The 20,894-nt window shown below is 34.8% G+C and overlaps 1 protein-coding gene across 1 annotated transcript; it reads right to left on the bottom strand.

Annotated features, from left to right (window-relative positions):
- Positions 1 to 8,591: 8,591 nt before the first annotated feature.
- On the bottom strand, positions 8,592 to 9,548 carry LOC144243889 (olfactory receptor 4K13-like). The gene has a single exon (XM_077779024.1). The coding sequence runs from the start codon at positions 9,546 to 9,548 to the stop codon at positions 8,592 to 8,594; it is 957 nt and encodes a 318-aa protein (XP_077635150.1).
- Positions 9,549 to 20,894: the final 11,346 nt, after the last annotated feature.

Genomic DNA, 20,894 nt, shown 5'->3' with positions numbered 1-20,894 from the left:
ATTTTATGCATTTGTATGGAAACTCTTGGTCATAGGTCATTGTGAAGTAGTAGTGTGATCTCCCAGGGAGAGAGCATTTGAATATCAAAGCCACAGCCTTTTCCTTCCAGCCAACACAAAACTAAAATACCATCTTCAGTATATGAACCCTCTATTGAATTAGCTCTCTTTGATATTTCCACTTACCTGCTCTAAAGGCACAGCATGAAGAAAAATGTGTTCAAGGGGTTATTCAAAATTTAAAATCTGCTTTTCACTCTCTGTGATGTTCTGTATTATGAATGTATATATCTTCTGGTTCTTTTATTAAGATGTGGATCACTTTGGAGGCAGATTTGTTGGAGCTCTGGGAATCCAAATTTCAGTGGGACTTGTTAGGACAGTGAGGCTGCTGCCCTAGCATGACCAGGAGAGATGTTTACACTTAATTTCTGGGTCTGCCACATGCTATCATTCTCTCTGAGCATTGGCTTGAGAGTATTGGTTGCTTAGTTGTTCTATAGGAATTGTAGACATCTTTGAATTCGTGGACACTTGCTTTTCTTCATATTACTCCAGGCTCTCCGCTTACCTTCCTTCTAACAACTTTGGGTAGTTTTTTAGATGAATAATCTCCAGACTTATCTGAGTATAATACCCCCAATATGAAAATAGATCTCTGTATGTATTATATTTACTACTGACAACATATAATATGTACAATATTAATATATTTGGGAAGTAGAAATTTTAAAATAAATATGCTAAAATTGGTGATGGTCATTAAGGAGGGTGCTTTTCAGGATGAGCACTGGGTAATCATATGTAAGAGATGAATCACTGGGTTCTACTCCTGAAGCTAAGACACACTTTATGTTAACTAACTAGAATTTAAATTTTAAAAAATTATACACTGCTAGTACAACTTTTCTTATGCTCACTAAAATTTCAATTATTTTTTAAATTTAGGTACCTTGCTATGAAATTTTTAAAAACTATATGGAACAAAATAGTTTCATAATATTGTCCCCTTTACTATACAATATCATAATAAGTTCTTGTTATGCAAGGTGTTTCTTTTACAAAATTAATAATAATTGATGACCTTGGTGTACTTTGCATCCCAGTCTTCAAAGATTGTTTAAATAACTTGCCAAAAAGAGATGTCATTAATAATTTTCAAGTTGGATAATATCATTGTCACTTATGTCAAAGTCTATTTAACTCCTGTCAAATTCACCACTTAACCCATGGCTTAATGTAGATTTTCTGTCATAGACTTTTCTTTTAGTGTAGGAGTCATTACAGTTGAGGAGAGTTTTTTATATACAAATTTTGAAATCATTGATACTTTTGTGTAAAGCAAAACTCTTCTCTATAGGACATAACTAATTCTATTACAAGTCATTAGATTCCCAAATCATTGAAAATAGTCTCTATGTACTTTTTGTTACTGTTAACTGATAAAGAACATATTTGTTTATTGCCATATTGCTCATTTTAGCCATTAACGGTGGTAGAAATGAGTTTTTGGTTCTTTTGCTATTAGTAAGAAACATTCATAACACTTTTTATTACATTTAGTAAGAAATTTAAAGCCTTTCATTTATTATCCCGTGAACATTAATACTGAAAAAATTACAGAGTTTTATTTTGTTTTATGTATTGCTTATTATATCTATATATATGTTTTGCTAATTGTGATCACTAGCTAATGTATCAAGGTACAGTATACATTGTCAAGTTCATTGTTTGTGATAAAGGAAATAAATCTATATTGTAAAATAATGTTTCTCAATAATTTAATATGTTTTTAGTCAGTTTATTATCAGTTCTGATAGCTTGTCATTCATTCTCTTACTTTGTAATTTAGTTGGCAGAAGTTCATGTTATGGATAAAATTGTCAACTCTATTATTTTATCACTATGTGAGTTTTAAAATTAGAATTATCTTCAGTGCAAGGCTAATTGGGATAAATCTATTTAAGCCCCTTATGAAGTTTTGGAGAACAAATTAAGTTAAAATAAGGTAATATAAACTTTACGTATCCCCTTCTTCTGTTTTGGCACACCTAACCTATAATACATAGCAATGTGTTCAAAGCAAATAACTGCTCTAAGTCTCTGTCTTTTGGTTAACTCAAACATTTTCAGATAACTTTATGTATTATATGTAATGTGACCAGGTATTATATAGATTAACTTAGAGTACAAAAAAAAATCCAAGTATTAAATACTGGTAAAGCTTACTTATCTTTGCCAATTAAAAGAAACCTAAGTAGATGCACACATTTTTTGCCCTATACTTGATCAGTTGGTTAAGCCAGCTTAAAATGTATTCACTCTCCTTTGGGACAATGGGTTTAAACAACTTTTAATGACTGCTTCATTCAGTCTACTCTTTTGGTTCAACAATGGATTTTGACCCAGTTAATACTCCTCTAGGTCCTGTATTTTCCACACTAATAATTCTTTACTCCTTGTTTAAATATTCACCCAACATTATTGACCAGGATAAAATTCTATTGATTCTTGACATATTCTTTCCCTGTCCTCAAATGTTTAATATTCTCATTTATACTACTTTACTATATATTCCTTGGTGGCAGAGTTTTTATTTAGCATTCACTTCTACCCTTAATTTAATTTCTTACTTTTGGTTGATTTATTGAGTGAATTTGCTTTCTGTTCTCTTATATCCTCCAACTCTCTAGTGTTGAATATACTGTCATTTGATTCATTCTAAAGAAAATTCTGGACACAAATTTTAGGTATTCTAACTTCAAATTTGTTTTCTAGAAGCATAAATACGTATAGTATAGATGTTGCTCTAAGAAATAAGGAAACTCTTTATTTGCAACCAGTTCTCAAGTGGCTAAACTGAGACCTTGTAATAGATATTGAATTCAGCAAGCCTCCAACTTTCTTGGGCCCATACTATATGTCAAGAACCTGTCTGTCCACAAGCATCTCAGAATCTTATTATTCAATACTGATCCCAAATAATACATCACTAAGTGTGATGATATGCATGCAATAAATCACACTTTGTTTTACGGAAAGTTTACAAATTTCTCCTAAAAGAAGTACCTAACCCCAAAGAGGCAACTATGTCTTTGATGATAGGTATTGATTGGCTGCACAAAGAAGCAAGAAGAAAAGTCTAGGCAGAGATAATCATATGTAGGGAGATTTGGAAGCATAGAGTATTCTGACATATTAAGTGAACGGAAAATAGCACGTATGTTTGAAGTATATGAAGCTTGGATCATGAGAATTTTTGATGACGACAGAAAGCTGGGTTAGAATAAGAATTTTGAAGGGCCTTAAAATCAATCAAAGGAGTTTGGAATATATTCTGTAATTAATGAGGAGCTACTGAAATGGTAAAATAGAGACTGAGAGAATTGAGTTTTCACTGTGAAGCAATTAGTGTATTATTTTAATACTATAGGTATGAAATGATGCAAATCTGACCTAAGGCCTTGGAGGGTGATGGAGAAGAGTTATTGATTAAATTGTCAGGTAGAATTGTGAAACTTTGGTAACAGAATGCACATGATTGATGACACATTGAACTGGATAAGTGGTATGTTCCATAATATTATCTGTAGATTTCTACATCAGAATCAAATGAGGTAGGGACTTTCGGACTAGCAAAGCTTGGACTCTCTCTCCAACAAAAGGAGAGAAGCTGCTGGACTCTCTCTCCAACAAAACAAATGCTTTGCTAGGGAAACTTATAGAGAACAATAATGGAGAGTCTCCAGAAATTGTCCAAGGACACGCGGAAGGTAGAAAAATGATCATTTAAGAAAATCCACTAAATCTTAACAACAGTGAGTCTAGCATTTAAGCCACACCCCATCCCATGTCTCCTTTCCTTGCCCTCCCAGCTCTGTATTCTACAAACTCTTTTCTACTCTACTGTGGGTATTCTGCTCTAGGTAGGTATGGTCAGGAAGATAGGGATTCCCTTTCTGCACAGCATCCAGTCTGGTCTGTCAGGTTGTGGTCTCAGGTTTTACCCTGGAAATGTATGGACTTAAGTGTTGAAAAAATTCTATTCAAAATGAGTACCAAAGAAATGAAGAGGCTAGTCTTTCCCCATTCCTCACCTATGTATAGAGTAGAGATTCCACTTATATAAGGTATTTAAAGCTGTCAAACTCATGGAAACAGAGAATGGTGGTTGCCAGAGGTTGAACAGAGGAGTAAATGGAGAGTTGCTGTTCAATGGGTATTTAGTTTCAGTTATATATAAGATTAATTATTTCAGGAGCTCTGCGGTATAACAGTATCCATCTGGGTAACAATACTGTCTTGTGCACTTAAAAATGTATCAAGAGGGTGCTTCTCATGTTAAGTGTTCTTACCATAGTAATTAATAATAAGAATAAAATAATAACCAACAACACCCACAACTCTACTCTAGACAGGGCAGGGTAAGAACACTAGGGATCCCCCTCAGCACCCCATCCTCCAACTTAGTTAGAGTGGAAGTTTATGCCAGAAAGGGCAATGACCTTGAGATGACCAGGACCTTTGCTCCCCTCTTGCCCACTCATACAGCAGGGATGTCATTTGGGAGAAATAGGCTTCTGACTGCCTTCAGCTCCTATGCAGTCATACTCAGGTTCTATACAGAAGGACTGGCATATCATATGTGTGAAGAGCTTCATAACTCTACCTGAGGAGGCCTGGCTTTACGTGGAACAGAGCTTGGAGAGTTCCATCTAAAATTCAATGTCAGAAATGTCAGAAACAATGGAGCTCTTGGTAAAAAGCAGTTAAGAAGGCTCTCATAGCATCACTCTACAGGTATCCCTAGTGGGAAAACAGCCAACTGTGGGGATAAGGAAGGCTGTGTGCATGGACAGCATCCACTAAGGAGAAATCAGACAAAGATATGGAGCAGAAATGAAAAGATTCTACAAGCCACACACAGATCTATCAACAAAAGGTGGAAGCCTCAGTGAAATGAGAAGGTTGAGCACAACCTCTAACCCAATACTATCTGAAAAATAAGGAATACCATACCAAAGATAACTCCTAGGAAGACAAGCTTTAAGAAAAGCCACACAAATCCCTGTTAATCTGGAAGATAGTGTGAGCGCCCAAGTCTGTGCATCTCTCAGGAAACACTGGAAAGCGACATCCAGCTGTTAGTCCCTGACTAGGTGTGGGTCAAGATGTACACTCTGAACTGTGATAGCAGCCTCTAAGCCATACGCATGACTACTAGTAAAGGATAACATTCTACTTGGACTAGAAGACCTAAGCAAAACCAGACCATTAAGTGGCATATGATGTCCCAAAGGTAACCAGGCTTCAAGGTGAAAAACAAGGAAGGAAATTTGAGCAGGATCATCAGAGGCTACACACTGCAGAGGGTATATACTTTAGGATTCCTTCACCAAGGAACTAGACACCCAACCAGTCAGACAATTCCAAGAACATCAACATTGGAGAGGAGAGAAGTCAGCAACCAGAGTTGCTAGAATACATTATAAAAAACGTTTTTTTTAACCAAAACTAATGAGACATGTGAAGAAAAACAAAATTATGCCCCATATATGAAATGAAAGGTCAATAGAAACTGCTTTTGTGGAGACCCAGGTGTTGCAGTTATCAGAAAACAAACTACAAAGTAGCTATTATAAGTACATTCTGAGAACTAAAGGAAAGCATGTCTAAAGAAGTAGAGGAAGGTATAACAATATCTCATTAAGTAGAGGATATCAAAAAAGATACAGAAATTATTTTTTAATGGAGATTCTAGAGTTGTGGAGTACAATAACTCAAATGCAGAAATCACTAGAGAGAAGACCCATAGATAGGAAAGGTCTAAGAAAGAACCAGTGAAGTTGAAGATTTATCTGTAGCAATTATGCAATCTCAGGAGCAGATAGTAAAAAAGAAAATGTGGAAAGTCAACAGAACCTCAGAAGAATGTGTGACAACATTAAGCACACCAACTTATATGTAATAAGATGTAAATTTTTTATTTCTAGATTGAACCATTAAGCTGGACAGGATCTTATTACCTCACATAGGGAGTGCAGGAAAAATAGCAGCTTTGGGAAGGTTGGTAATTAGTTTGTTTTTTACATTTTAGGCTTGACATATCTTTGAGATACCCAGGGAACAGCTCAGTAGAAAGTTGAAAATGAAATTTCACAGCTCAGAAATGAGGAGCAGAAAGGAGAAAATGATATTACTGAGGGTAAGTGTAAACAACTACCACCTTGAAGGCTGGATGAGCAAAAGAGGAAGAGACATTACCCAGAATACCTAAATGCTGCTGGGAGGGTGCTGCCATTACTGATGTTGGAACCTCTGTCTCATTAATGAATAAGAATATGCACTTGCACTTGATGAAGCTTTAGGGGCCTTGGACACTTCAACCTTACTGATGCTACTGAGTCCCCCAAAGTATTTCTGGAGTCCACAGTTGCCTGATATTGCTGCTGCCAGAGCCCCAAAGCAGAAGAATGTAAAGCTTCTCCCTTTTTCTTGCCTTCCACTATTATGTTAGTGTCTTCCACTGATAGAACATGATAGAAATAAATCTGCAAGGGAGTTCAGGAAAAGTCATTTTCAGGCTTGTAGCTATCTACTAAAGAGAGAGGACTAGAGAAAAATTAATATGCGGCAGAGAGTTACCAGAGAAATATTCTGAATCATCTTCCCATTTTGTTGCTTAGAATCCATGCATGCCTCTGCTTCTCAAAACTAGAACAAACTATCCTAAAATTTGTATGGAACCACAAAAGACCCCGAATAGCAAAAGTAATACTGAAAAATAAAACCAAAATGGGAGGTATCACCATCCCAGACTTTAGCCTCTACTACAAAGCTGTCATCATCAAGACAGTATGGTATTGGCACAAAAATAGACACATAGACCAATGGAATAGAATTAAGAACTCAGAGCTGGACCCAAAGGCATGNGGGAAAGGGAGAGAGGCAAACCATGAGAGACTCTTGAATGCTGAGAACAAACTGAGGACTCATGGGTGTGGGGTTAAGGGGGGGAGACGGGTATGGAGGAGGGCACTTGTGAGGATGAGCACTGGGTGTTATATGGAAACCAACTTGACAATAAACTATTTGTAAATTAAAAAATAATAATAAAAAATAAAAGCATGTTATAAATAAATAAAAGAATCCATGCATGCCTCTTCACCTTTATTCAAATTTCCAATCAAAGATAATTGCTTCTGCTGAAAGATTAGTTTATCCTGCATACAAATTAAGACACTCTCCCCTCTTTTTTCCAAGTGGAAAGTTAAAAGATCCTATGTGCATCTCCATGTCATGTTGGAATCTCCTCTAGTTTAGTCATAATCCCACAGGAATATTCTGTAGCCTAGAGACTAAATAGTACTGTTAATCAGCAACATCTTCTTTGTGAGGAAAAATAAAAGGAAAAAAGAAATTTGAAATTTTTTTATAAATACACAGTTACCCTAATACAGAATTCAGGAGGAAAATATTGTTAACTTATACAATCATCATTTTATTACTAATGGATCATGAGACTCTTGTGTCAATGGCTGTCCTCTTTTATTGCCAATTGTTTTCTTCTTTTCTTTTCATCTAATAAATCTGATGATGATGATACTTAACTTGGTGGAGTGAATCAAATTTAAAATTTTATTGAATTATGTCATTCTCATTTACTTTACTTAAAAATACTCATTTACTTTAAATATAATAAATGTACAATATTATATTGGTTTCAGGTGAACAATAGCAGTTTTATACATTGCTTTATGTTCATCAGGATAAGTGTAGTCACTTTCTGTCACCATAGAATGTTATCTTTGTGCAGTGTTTACAGAAATGTAAACTGATGCAGTCGATGTAGAAAACATTTTCATTTGCTTTTATTACTTGATATGAAAATATTATGAGACATCACATCTCAGACATTATCTCTCTTACCCTTTTGAGGAATACTAATCCTAGTGTTGATTAACACCTTGATTATTGGGATCAATCTTTTCAGATAATTAATACATTTTTCTATTAAATCAGAGATATGAGGCATTGAAATGGCTGGTGGCTTTTTATTTTCAAGTCAGTGAGAAAATTTTTTGCTCTTGTTGTAGTTATTTATTGAAAACACATGAAGAAGGGGACAAGAAATAAATTAATGAAAGTTATTAAAATTTATATAGAAAATCTATTATAAAAGCATAGATTTTGAAGTTAGAGTTTAGATCTGATTCTTGGTCTAGTACTTGAAATTTCTGTGGCACTCATAAAATTTTTTATGCTGATTTTTCTTCATTGTGAAGTTAAGAGAAAATACATGCTAAGTGCCTCATCCATGGTTAAAACTCATTAAATAGTTATTTAGAATCTCATTTAGATTTGAAAAAACCTGAAAATTACTATATATAAATGGAATTATATTGGAATGGTTTGTTTTTGGATGTATAATTCAGGATGTTTTATTTCATATATATGCTTGTGTAGAGAAGGATTACCATTTCCCAAAATGTGACTTATGTTTGATAAGAAATAATATACCTGAGAATCTTTGGGTGATGATGATGATGGCAACAATGAGGATGATGCCTTTGATGATTGTAATCTTTCAGTTAAAAGATCGATCTGGGACTCACATGCTTATTCTTTATTTTTCTTATTGCTTTTCTCATGTCTTTATTCCTGAATGTGTAGATTATTGGATTTAGAAGGGGAGTGAAAATTGTGTAAAACACAGAGAGTATCTTATCTATGGAGATCCTGCTGAATGGCCATATACAGATGAAGATGCAAGGTCCAAAGAACAGCACCACCACTGTAATGTGGGCTGAGAGAGTGGACAAAGCTTTGGAAGACCCGGTAGAGGAGCAATACCAGACAGTAACCAGAATGATGCTATAAGAGATGAACAGAAGGGTGAAACAGAACAAAGCGAGTAGTCCACTGAATGCAATGACCAATAGCTCCAAGATATAAGTGTCAGTACAGGCAAGTCTGATGACCCGAGGCAGATCACAGAAAAAACTATCCACAACATTGGGGCCACAGAATGGTAAACTCACTGTGAATACCATTTGGCTCACAGTATGTACAAAACCAGTGGTCCAGGACAGAAGAGCAAGTCCAATGCAAACACGATGGCTCATGATATTTTTGTAATGGAGGGGTTTGCAGATAGCAATGAACCTATCAATTGCCATGGCTACAAGTAACATCATCTCACTTCCACCTAAAAGGTGAAGGAAGAACATCTGGGCCATGCAGCCTTTATAAGAGATAGCCTTATATTGACTAATTAGGTTATAGATCATTTTAGGAGTAGCAGAGGAGGCCAGGGACATATCAATAAAGGAGAGGTTGGCCAGCAGGAAGTACATGGGAGAGTGTAATTGAGGGTCCAGTTTTACTACAAAGATAATAATGAGATTACCTAATACAGTGACTACATAGATAACGGAGAAAAACAAAAACAAACAAAGCTGTAACTCACGAAACTCTGTGAGGCCCAGCAAAATAAATTCAGACACCATGGAATGATTTTGTTTCTCCATTTGTTTGGCTGTTGGCATATGGTACCTAAAAAACAAAGCAAACAAACAAACAAAAAAAAAACAGCCAAAATGGATTATAGTCTATGAGTTAAAATTGAGAGATGAAATACATATTCACTTAACTTTACTTCCTATCATCCACTGAAATGTGCAAAAAGAATCAACTATTGAACAACATTGAATCCAAATTTTTAAAAAAGAATAAACATAATTTCTTAGCAATGGTTATGAGGAATTTCTGCCATAAACCAAGATGTGTGAAGAAAATTGAAGCCAGCAATACATAACTAATATCTGTACTAATCTTGAAAAAATTGAGTGTCTGAGTTGGTGAAAGAATTTAGAGATTCCTTGCCCCCTTTTTAGAATATTAGGTATAGATTTATTGGTCTCCATAGGAAAAGAAGAGAACATTTCCATCTCAAAATCTCTTTCTATGATGCATAATAGTAAGGAGCATATCAGAGGAGAGGTCAACTGTTTTCTTACTGAGAAATAGGACTAATAAAGATGAAATTAAGTAGATGGAATATAGAACATTGAGAATCTAGGAGTCAGTTCTGCAAGCTGCTGCTGAAAGTCAGATGAGCAGCAATATAAACCCTAGGAGTTGTAGACATTTGAATCTATGGCTGGCCACATGGAGACGGCTTCTCACCTTTTCATTCCATAAGATAGAAGAAAGACTCAGATACATGGGTCTTCTCCAAAGCACTCTGACTTTACCTCTAGGTCTATGAATTTAGTAGATTGGAAGGTACAGTGCTCAGATTTGGCACAAGTGGATGCTTGCTACTGCTTCCCACTGCCTCACTTAATTTACTTTCTGTTAAGTGGCTGAATGTCCTAACAGATTTAATATAACATCCATATCATTTATATATGGATGGTATAATTGTAGAGCTCTGATAAGCAACAGGGGATCTATAGGGAACACATCCATATGGTTCTAATGACTAAAGCAGACTCATGTGGAATGACATTCATGTTAACATGAATAAAGCCATAATTTGAAGCAAGGTATCAAGGAAGATATGATAGCTATCTACAGAGATAGTAGTAACAGAATAATTATTTGAGGCTTAAGAAAAATGTGAAATCTGAAAAATCTGAAAAAGAAAAAAACACAAAAGAGTTTATATCTGACAGACCTTATCCATAGAAAAGACACAATTTGTTTTAAAAAATTTTGAAATGTTTGAAGAATTTGTATAGTATAAGAAAAACATAATTAAGATATTAATACCAATATTCAGAATTAACAAATATTCATATTTTTATAATTTTGCTTCATGATTTTTAAATAAAAAACTACTGGCATAGGAAAGTTCACTTATCATCTTACTACTTTGTATGCAGCTTATAACAAAATGAATAAATTATGTCCTTTCATAACATTTTGTGAATAACATTTTTATTTTTATGAGGAATTGCTATTATTAGAATGGTACAAACATCAGATTGTTCTCAGTTTGTATTTATAGGCCTGATTCTACTTTTCGTTTCTTTATTCATTTGTTTTGTTTTTAGATTCCACATATACAAGAACACACTGATGGTTGCCAGCGGGGAGGGGATGGGAGGATGAGCAAAACAGGTGAAGGGGAGTAGGAGACACAGGATCCCAGTTATGGAATGAATAAGTCAAGGGTAATAAAAGGTTCAGCACAGGGAATGTAGTCAATGGCCTTGTAATAAGGTTGCATGGTGACAGATGGTAGCTCATTTGAGGTAAGCTTAGAATAACATATAGATTTGTGGAATCACTATGTTGTACACCTGAAACTAATATAATATTGCATGTCAACCACACTTAATTTTTTAAATGGTGCAATTAATGTATATCTGTATGTTTATTTACATGTGAAAGACTTTTTCAAGATTATATAACTGGAAGTAGAATGACTAGGTCATCTTCAGCTAATCTAATAATGTCAAATTCTGAACAGAGGGTTATACAAATTTACACAGCCACTTCCTTACAAATCTTGGTATTTTTTTTAGCTCTCCTTCCAACTACTGGTTTTTGTTGTAATTAAAAAGTGGTTCAATATTAGAAAACTCTAATTAACAATATTAAAGAGATAGGTAAACAACATAATTTTAATTGACAACAAAATACACATTAATAAAAAGAGAGATATATTAGGTTCATGAATTGTGTATATGCCAATTATCTTTATTTAAAAATTTTTTAATGTTTATTTATTTATTTTGAGAGGGGAAGAGAGAGTGTAAGCAGGGGAGGGGCAGAGAGAGACAGAGACAGAATCCCTAGCAGGTTCTGCACTGCCAGAGCAGAGCAGAAGTGGGGCTTGAAGTCATGAACCATGAGATCATGACCTGAGCAGAAATCAAGAGTCAGATATTTAAACGATGGATCTACCCAGGCATCCCTATGCCAATTATCTTTAAATTCATACATATATTTAACATAGACCCTATGTCAATCCAAGGTGAGTTTGGAAATCCACATTTATTCTGAAATGTATATTGAAATGCAAAAGACCAAGATGAGCCAAGACAATTTTGAAGAACACAGCTAGAGAATTTATACTATAATATGTCAAGGACTACTATGAACTATATAATAAGAGAGTTTGATGTTGGCTCAAGACCCAAAAATAAGCCAATGAAATTGAAATTAGTAGAAAAGCTCTACCTGATGATGACAGCAACAAATATCATAGTAAAACATATTTCTGGAGAGGCAAACAGAACCATCCAATGGCGAGCCAGGATGATTTTAATGTAAGAAGTTAACTGGTGCAGATGGCCCCTCTTTAGAAAAAGAGGCTCTTCCTGATGTCAGAATTCCACACTATCACTAAATGCCAGTAGTTGGCTTTATGATATTCTCCTGAGAAGCTAACTTCAAAATTCATATTGCTTACCTTCTAAGGTTTGACATTTTAATCTTTTCTTCTGAGTTTGTTCTCAGGTTTGCCTGATTAAAACATAGAGTAAGGAGAGGTGAGATCACCTTCCTAGGCCACATTACAAGGCTACATGCAGCAGTGACCCAGCCCCTCTCTGCTTCTCTGTGAAATGATGAAAGAAGGAGGAAGCTTGCTAAATTTTTACTTTCTAAGTTTTCATATGAAATCTTGCCTTTTGACATGTGACTACCATGTAAGATTGTGGTGTTTTCCTTTACAAACTACTTACTCTGCAACATTAGCAAGTTACAGCATTTAAAGAATGAGGACCCAGTGCAGGAAGAAATACAGTGGAAAGGATTGTCCAGACCTACATATAAACTCATATGTAATTGTGGTATATAACAGAAATAGATTTTTGGATCCGTAAGGAAAATATTCAGTAAATGCTAGTGAGGCAACAAATTTGCAATCCGGGGCTGGATATCATATTCCCAGCCTCATTTTGCATTTGAAAATAAATTTCAGAGATGTAAAAGATTTATTTCCCTCCAAATAATACTTCTATGAAATGAGTAAAAGCAAACACATATAAATTTTTTAACATAATGAAGCTGATAAAACCTTTTAGATATGATGCAAAAACTAGAATCCATGAAGATAAAGACTCAGAGTTGACTTTCTGAAAGTGAAAATAAAAAAAGTGAACATACAATAAGAGATAAGAATATACTTTCAACAAATGCAACAAAGAGCTCTTAGCTCTGATTAGTAAGAAAAGATTAAAGAAAGAGTGGAAAAAGATATCATTTGGATTGGCAATTCACAGAAGTAAAACTGTAAATATCTTTAAGCACAAAAGTGTTCAACCCTATTGATAATTAAAGAAATGCAAACAGAAGTAACAAAAGAATAGAAGTTAAAGAATTCTTTTATGCCACTTTTTGTATTTTGGCACAATATTTTTTTGGAGAAATTTGGCACTAAATATTTTATTAAAATTTGCAACGTGTTTAAAAAGAACGTTCAGTTCTGTGATTTTTAGTGTTAAGTTTTCAAAGAAAAATGGCCGAGTGTTCATTATTCCATTGTCTTTAATAACCCCAAATTAGAAAGCTCCTCCAAAGCCCATCATTAATGGTATGATTTAAAATGGAAATCTAAGAGTGCTGGGTGGCTCAGTTGGTTAAGTGTCCAACTCTTGATTTAGACTCAGGTCATGATCACACAGCTTGTGGGCTCCAGCCCCACATCAGGCTCTGCACTGCAGGCGTGGAGCCTGCTTGAGATTCTCTCCTTCTCTCTTTCAAGTTCCCATGCTTGCATGCTCTCTTTCTCTCAAAAATAAATAATAAACTTTAAAAATATAGAAATCTATATGTGCTCTTATGGAAAAATGTGTTAGATATATTATCAAATTTTAAAATGTCATTATATTTTTAATAGATTATTATAGCATTTTGTGGAACATTATGCATGTACATACAAATTTCATACAAATCTCAGAAAAACATAGGTGCATTAAAGTATCAAGAGTGCTTTCTTTCTTTTGGTATATTAGCTTATAGACTTAATGTAGATTCCAATTTTTATAAGTCAACTTCTATAAAATAAAATAAGATTGAATTAGATTCTAGTCTTGGATAAACTCCTCAAACTGTAGTTGGTATTTAGCTAAGGACTTCAAATCAGAAAATCACGTATAATACATATAGCTGTAAAGCAACTTAAAAATTGTGTAATTAACTTGCTGCTTGTGATAGTGACGGCTATGCTGGTTTATCATTTACTACCTAAAGCATTCAGAGATGCAGTAGCACTAAGGTTGATGTTATGGATTCTGGAATCTATTACAGACAGCTGTGAATGCAGATACATTCTAAATCACATATCCACTTTTGACAAAGCAACTTTACCAGGAAAGATGGGAAGATGTCTTCGGCAGTCTTTTTCCACCAGCCCTTCTAATATGTCCTCTGAAAATTCCTAGGAAAATTCTTGAAAAGGAGAACAATAAGGGAGACACATCTATTGACATTTAAATATGTTATAAAGCTAGAGTAATGAAATGATACTTTTCCTTCCTAAGAATAGATAGAATAATAAAAGGAGGTAAAAAACCCAAGACTTTAGTGAAAGAGTCATATATTAAAAATATGCTGTTTAGGATAAAGGTGGAATTACTTGGGAATAAATAGGCTGGTGAGCTATACAGTCTTAAATAAAAATGAATTCAGGCATTTTAAATATTTAAATAATAGTTCAAGCAATAAAGAATATAGAGAAATGTAGAAGTGAATTATATGCTTTGTTGTATTTTATAACATTGGTTTGGGATCAGGAGTGTCAGAAACCACAGAAGTTAGTTAAGGTTAATAAATTTTACTCAGTGAAAATGAGTAAGCTCTCTCATACCTCAAAAACATAAGCAAAATTCTAAGAGGCAAAAGCTGAACTGGAGGAAAATAGCCAAATATTTCTATGTCCTTAATATCAAATTTTTATGTTAATATGGAAAATTTCAAGAGCCTTATATAAAAATAAGCCAAGGTTAAATACAAAATGTATAAGAAAATATATACATAATGTTTGAATATGTGAAACAGGGAGTTTAATTTCAGTAAAATATAGCTTGAGGTCATCTGCATCAGGCTGTTTCAGTGCTTTACTTTGGGGGTATAATTATATATCTGATTATATTTTTCTATATTTCTTGATTTATCACAAATATTCTTATTAAATATGTTCTACATTTGAAATTGCAAAATTTTTAAAATAAACAACTTATTTAATAAAAAGCAAACATAGAAATATCTTCAACTTTTCTTCTCCATACTTTTTGATTGCTTTGGGAGTTGTGACTGAAAGTCACTGAGGCTCAGAAGTTTTTCACTTGCCCCCACCTCCTTCCATGTTCTTTTTCCATGTCCCAGTTTTAATGAAGGAGAACTCCCTTTTATTTTGAAACTGCAGAAGACCAAATGAGGAATATGTCAATTAATGACTCTGGGAAAACCTTGCATCTTATAAATGAATTCCCCCAGGAATTAAATTTCATACTTTTGGCAAGCTAGATTATTCAGTATCTCTCTTTAGTGTGTAGATTTTCCCCATAAAAAAGAGACAGAAAGAACTATTACCAACCAAGTGATAGAACCATGTTTCTATGAATAGACACATATATACAAACTGAGTGGCAAACCATGAGAGACTCTTGAATGCTGAGAACAAACTGAGGGCTGAAGGGGGAGGGGGTGTGGGGAAGGGGGGTGATGGGCATGGAGGAGGGCACTTGTTGGGATGAGCACTAGGTGTTATATGGAAACCAACTTGACAATAAACTATTTAAGGAAAAAATATGAAATAAAGTATCAAAAAAGTAGATAACTTTGATTTTTCAAAAGTCCACAGTAAGAAGAATTTAGAAACATAAGACATAAAATTCATTGTATTATATTTCACTTTATTATATAAAACTCCTCATAAAACTTTGATGGCCACAAAAATCTCTTTCTTTAAGTCTATCATCTGAATAAAGGTGAAGAATACCAATTTAATTAGAAATAACTGATTCCTAAGAGTCACATCTCTCTGATACCTTTTTAATTTTCCTCTATAATTAGTTCCTCTTGGATTTGCGAGCTCTATTGGTACTGCATTGTGCCAGAATACATCATGGTTAAAATGAAAGCAATTTGCCATTGTTTATTTGATCTCTTCTTTGTTAAACAATAGCTGACTAATTTCTTCTATCTCACATTGGACTGCCTGTGTTTATGAAGCCAACTAATGGCCTGTGCAACCAACTATTTTGTCTAATTATGCTAGTGTTTCAGTGAACAGCTTGGTTAATAGTGTCCAAAAATACTTTATTGTTGTCACCTCTGAATTGATTACTTCATCCATCGATTACTTCATACATTTGTAGTCTAGACACTTAAGAAAATAACATATTTATTATTGGGGTTCATTATTATTTCCATTGCTGCTATGGTCATTCTCGTATATTTCTCATGGACATAATTACTCATTTTTCTTGGATATACACCTTGGAGTGGAATTACTGGATCATAGGGTAGACATGTATTTTAGAAACTGCCAGAGAGCGCCAATGTGGTTTTACCAATTTACATTTCTACAGGAAATGTAAAGAGTTCTAGTTGTTCTACATCCTTACCAGACTTTGGTATTCTCAAGTCTTCTTAATTTTAGCAATTTTGTTAGGTACATTTCAATCCTCATTGTGGCTAAATTTATATTTCCCTGATATAGAACATCTTTTCATATGGTTATTAATTGTTTGAATATTTCCTGTTGTGAAGTGTCTATTTACTCCTAGTGTCCAAAGTTTATGAGTACTTGCCAGGAGAGAGAGGCAAACCAAGAAAACATTTTAACTATAGAGAACAAACTGATGGTTACCAGAGTGGAGGTGGATGGCGGGGATGGGTGAAATAGGCAATAGGGACAGGAAAATGTGTTTGTTATGATGAGCACCAGGTGTTATATATGGAAGTGTTGAGTCACTTTATTTACACCTGAAACTAATATTACCCTGTATATTACCTAACAGGAATTTAAGGAAAAACTAAAAAATAAATAAATAAAAAATAAATAAAAGGTGACATATAACAGAGAAGACATTTCAAATAGGTATTTCCAACAATTTTCTTATTTTCAAAATATATTTAAAAACACAATAATTAATAATCATAGTGTATGGCATTGTTTTGCAACCTAGGCACTATTGACATTTTAGACTTGATAACACTCTTTTGTGGGAGATCGCCTCGAGAATTGTATGATATATAGCTACATTCATGGCCACTATCTATTACATCCAGTAGTAGCCCTGACGTGTGACACCAAAAAAGGTTCCCAGATATTACCAATGTCCCTTGATTGAGAAGCACTGATATATCCCATTGGATCGTTAATGAGTACAAATGTAAATATATAATCTTTAATTATACAAATTTAAATATTAAGTTATTTTAAACATTTTTAATGTTTTTTTATTTATTTCTGAAAGAGAGAGAGACAGTACGAGCAGGGGAGGGTCAGAGAGAGAGAGGGAGACACAGAATCTGAAAGGCTCCAGGCTCTGAGCTAGCTGTCAGCACAGAGCCTGACATGGGGCTCAAACCCATGAAGTCTAAGATCATGACCTGAGCCGAATCCAGATGCTTAACCAACTGAGCCACCTAAGTGCCCCAATATAAAGTTTTAAAAATATAATAATAATAGCAGTTCAAAGAAGGATTAAAATATGACCTATAACCAAGAGGAAAAATAACCAAAAAAAAATTGATTTTTTTTATTTAGATGATGAATTGATTTAGATGATGAAATCTTAAAGATTCTAAAATACGTATTTTTAAAACAATAAGGAAGTTTATTGAATAACATAAACATGAGAAAAAAATTAAATATTTTAAGAAATCAAATGGAAGTTTTAGGGCTACAAAATACAATGTAGAAACTGAAAAACTCCATTTAAAAGAAAAAGGAACATAATGAAAAAAATTATATGCCAACAATCTGAACAACTTAGAAGAAATGGGTTTCCTAAACACACACACTACCATAACTCAAACAGGAAGATATAGAAAATCTGAACAGACCAATAACTAGTGAAGAAATTGAATCAGTTATCAAAAATCTCCCAACAAATAAGAGCCCTGGGCCAGATGGCTTCCCTGGAGAATTCTACCAGACATTTAAAACAGAGTTAATACCTATCTTTCTCAAGCTGTTCCAAAAAATAGAAATTGAAGGAAAACTTCCAGACTCATTCTATGAAGCTACCATAATTTTGACTTCCAAATCAGACAGAAATCCAGCAAAAAAAGAGAACTACAGGACAATATCCCTGATGAATAAGGATGCAGAAATTCTCAAAAAGATTCTAGCAAATTGAATTCAACAGCATATGAAAAGAATCATTCACCATGATCAAATGGGTTTCACTCCTGGGTTGCAGGGCTGTTTCAATATTCACAAATCATTCAATGTGATATATCACATTAACCAAAAAAAGATAAGAACCATATAATACTGTCAATAGATGCAGAAATAGCATTTGACAAAATATAGCATCCTTCTTAATAAAAACTCTCAAGAAAGTCAGGATAGAAGGAATTTACTTAAACATCATAAAAGCCATTTATGTAAATCCCACAGCTACTATCATCCTCAATGGGGAAAAACTGAGAGCTTTCCCCTTGAGATCAGGAACACAAGAGGGATGTCCACTCTCACCACTGTTTAACATAGTGCTGGAAGTCCTAGCATCAGACAACAAAAGGAAATAAAAGCCATCAGAATTGGCAAAGAAGTAGTCAAACTTTCACTTTTCACAGATGACATGATACCCTACATGGAACACCTGACAGACTCCACCAAAAGTCTGCTAGAACTGATTCATGAATTCAGCAAAGTCAAAGGGCACAAAATCAATGTACAGAAGTCGGTTGCATTTTTATACACCAATAGTGAAGCAACAGAAAGAGAAATCAAGAAACTGATCCCACTCACAATTGCACCAAAAGCCATAAAATACATAGGAATAAACCTAACCAAAGATGTAAAAGATCTGGATGCTAAAAATTATGAAAAACTTATGAAGGAAATTGAAGAAGACACAAAGAAATGGAAAAACATTCCATGCTCATGGATTGGAAGAATAAATATTGTTAAAATGTCAATACTACCCAAAGCAATCTACACATTCAATGCCATCCCAATCAAAATTGCACCAGCATTCTTCTCAAAACTAGAACAAACTATCCAAAAATTTGTATGGAACCACAAAAGATCCCGAAGAGCCAAAGNACCTCAAATAGCCAAAGTAATATTGAAGAAGAAAACTAAAATGGGAGGCATCACAATCCCAGACTTTAGCCTCTACTACAAAGCTGTCATCATCAAGACAGTATGGTATTGGCACAAAAATAGACACATATACCAATGGACTAGAATAGAGAATCCAGAATTAGACTCACAAATGTGTGGCCCATTAATCTTTGGCAAAATAGGAAGGAGTATCCAATGGGGGGGGTGGGGACAGCCTCTTTAACAAATGGTGCTGGGAGAACTGGACAGCAACATCCAAAAGAATGAAACTAGACCACTTTCTTACACAATACACAAAAATAAACTCAGAATGGATGAAGGACCTGAATGTGAGAGAGGAAAATATCAAAACCCTAGAGGAGAAAGCAGGAAACAACAGATACATGAAACAATGCTCAGTGTCACTCATCATCAGGAAAATACAAATCAAAACCATGCTGAGATACTACCTCATGCCAGAGTGGCTAAAATTAATAAATCAGGAGACTATAGATGCTGGCAAGGATGTAAAGAAATGGGAACCCTCTTGCACTGTTGGTGGGAATGAAAACTGGTGTAGCCCCTCTGGAAAGCAGTATGGAGGTTCCTCAAAAAATTAACAATAGAAACCCTATCACCCAGCAATAGCATGGCTAGGAATTTACCCAAAGGATACAGGAATGCTGATGCATAGGCGCACATGTACCCCAATGTTTATAGGAGCACTTTCAACAATACCCAAATCATGGAAAGAGCCTAAATATCCATCAACTGACAACTGGGCCAAGAAGATGTGGTTTATCTATACAATGGAATACTACCTGGCAATGAGAAAGAATGAAATCTGGCTATTTGTAGCAATATGGATGGATCTGGAGGGATTATGCTAAGTGAAATAAATCAGACAGAGAAAGACAGATACCATATGTTTTCACTCATATCTGGACCTGGAGAAACTTAACAGAAGACCATGGGGAGGGGAAGGGGAAAAAGAAGTTACAGAAAGGGAGGGAGGCAAACCATAACAGATTCTTAAATGCTGAGAACAAACTGAGGGTTGGTGGGGTCTTGAGGGGGAGGGGAAAGTAGGTGTGATGGTCATTGAGGAGGGCACTTGTTGGGATGAGCACAGGTGTTATATGGAAACCAGTTTGACAATAAACTATATTTTTAAAAAAAGACAAAGGAACATCAACAATATAAATTCCTGGAAAGAAAATAGAAACAATCTGGAGTACCTGGGTGGTTCAGTCATTTAAGCACCCAACTCTTGTATCACCATTCCTGAGAGCCCCAGCTAACAGCATGGAGCCTGCTTGGGATTCTCTTGTCTCCCTCTCTTTCCGTCCCTCCCCCACTCTCTGTCAAGATAAATAGATAAACATTTTTTAAAAAGTTAAAAAGAGGGGTGCCTGGGTGGCTCGGTCGGCTAAGCGTCCAACTTCGGCTCAGGTCCTGATCTTATCATTTTTGAGTTTGAGCCCCGTGTCGGGCTCTGTGCTGACAGCTAGCTCAGAGCTGGAGCCTGCTTCAGATTCTGTATCTCCCTCTCTCTCTGACCCTCCCTTGCTCACACTGTCTCTTTCTCTCTCTCTCTCTCTCTCTCAGAAATAAATAAAATATTAAAATATATATTATATATATAAACACA

Source organism: Crocuta crocuta, unplaced genomic scaffold, assembly GCF_008692635.1.
Source record: "Crocuta crocuta isolate KB4526 unplaced genomic scaffold, BGI_CrCroc_1.0 scaffold480, whole genome shotgun sequence".
NCBI lineage: Eukaryota > Metazoa > Chordata > Mammalia > Carnivora > Hyaenidae > Crocuta > Crocuta crocuta.
This window is presented reverse-complemented; position numbering and strand designations above follow the sequence as displayed.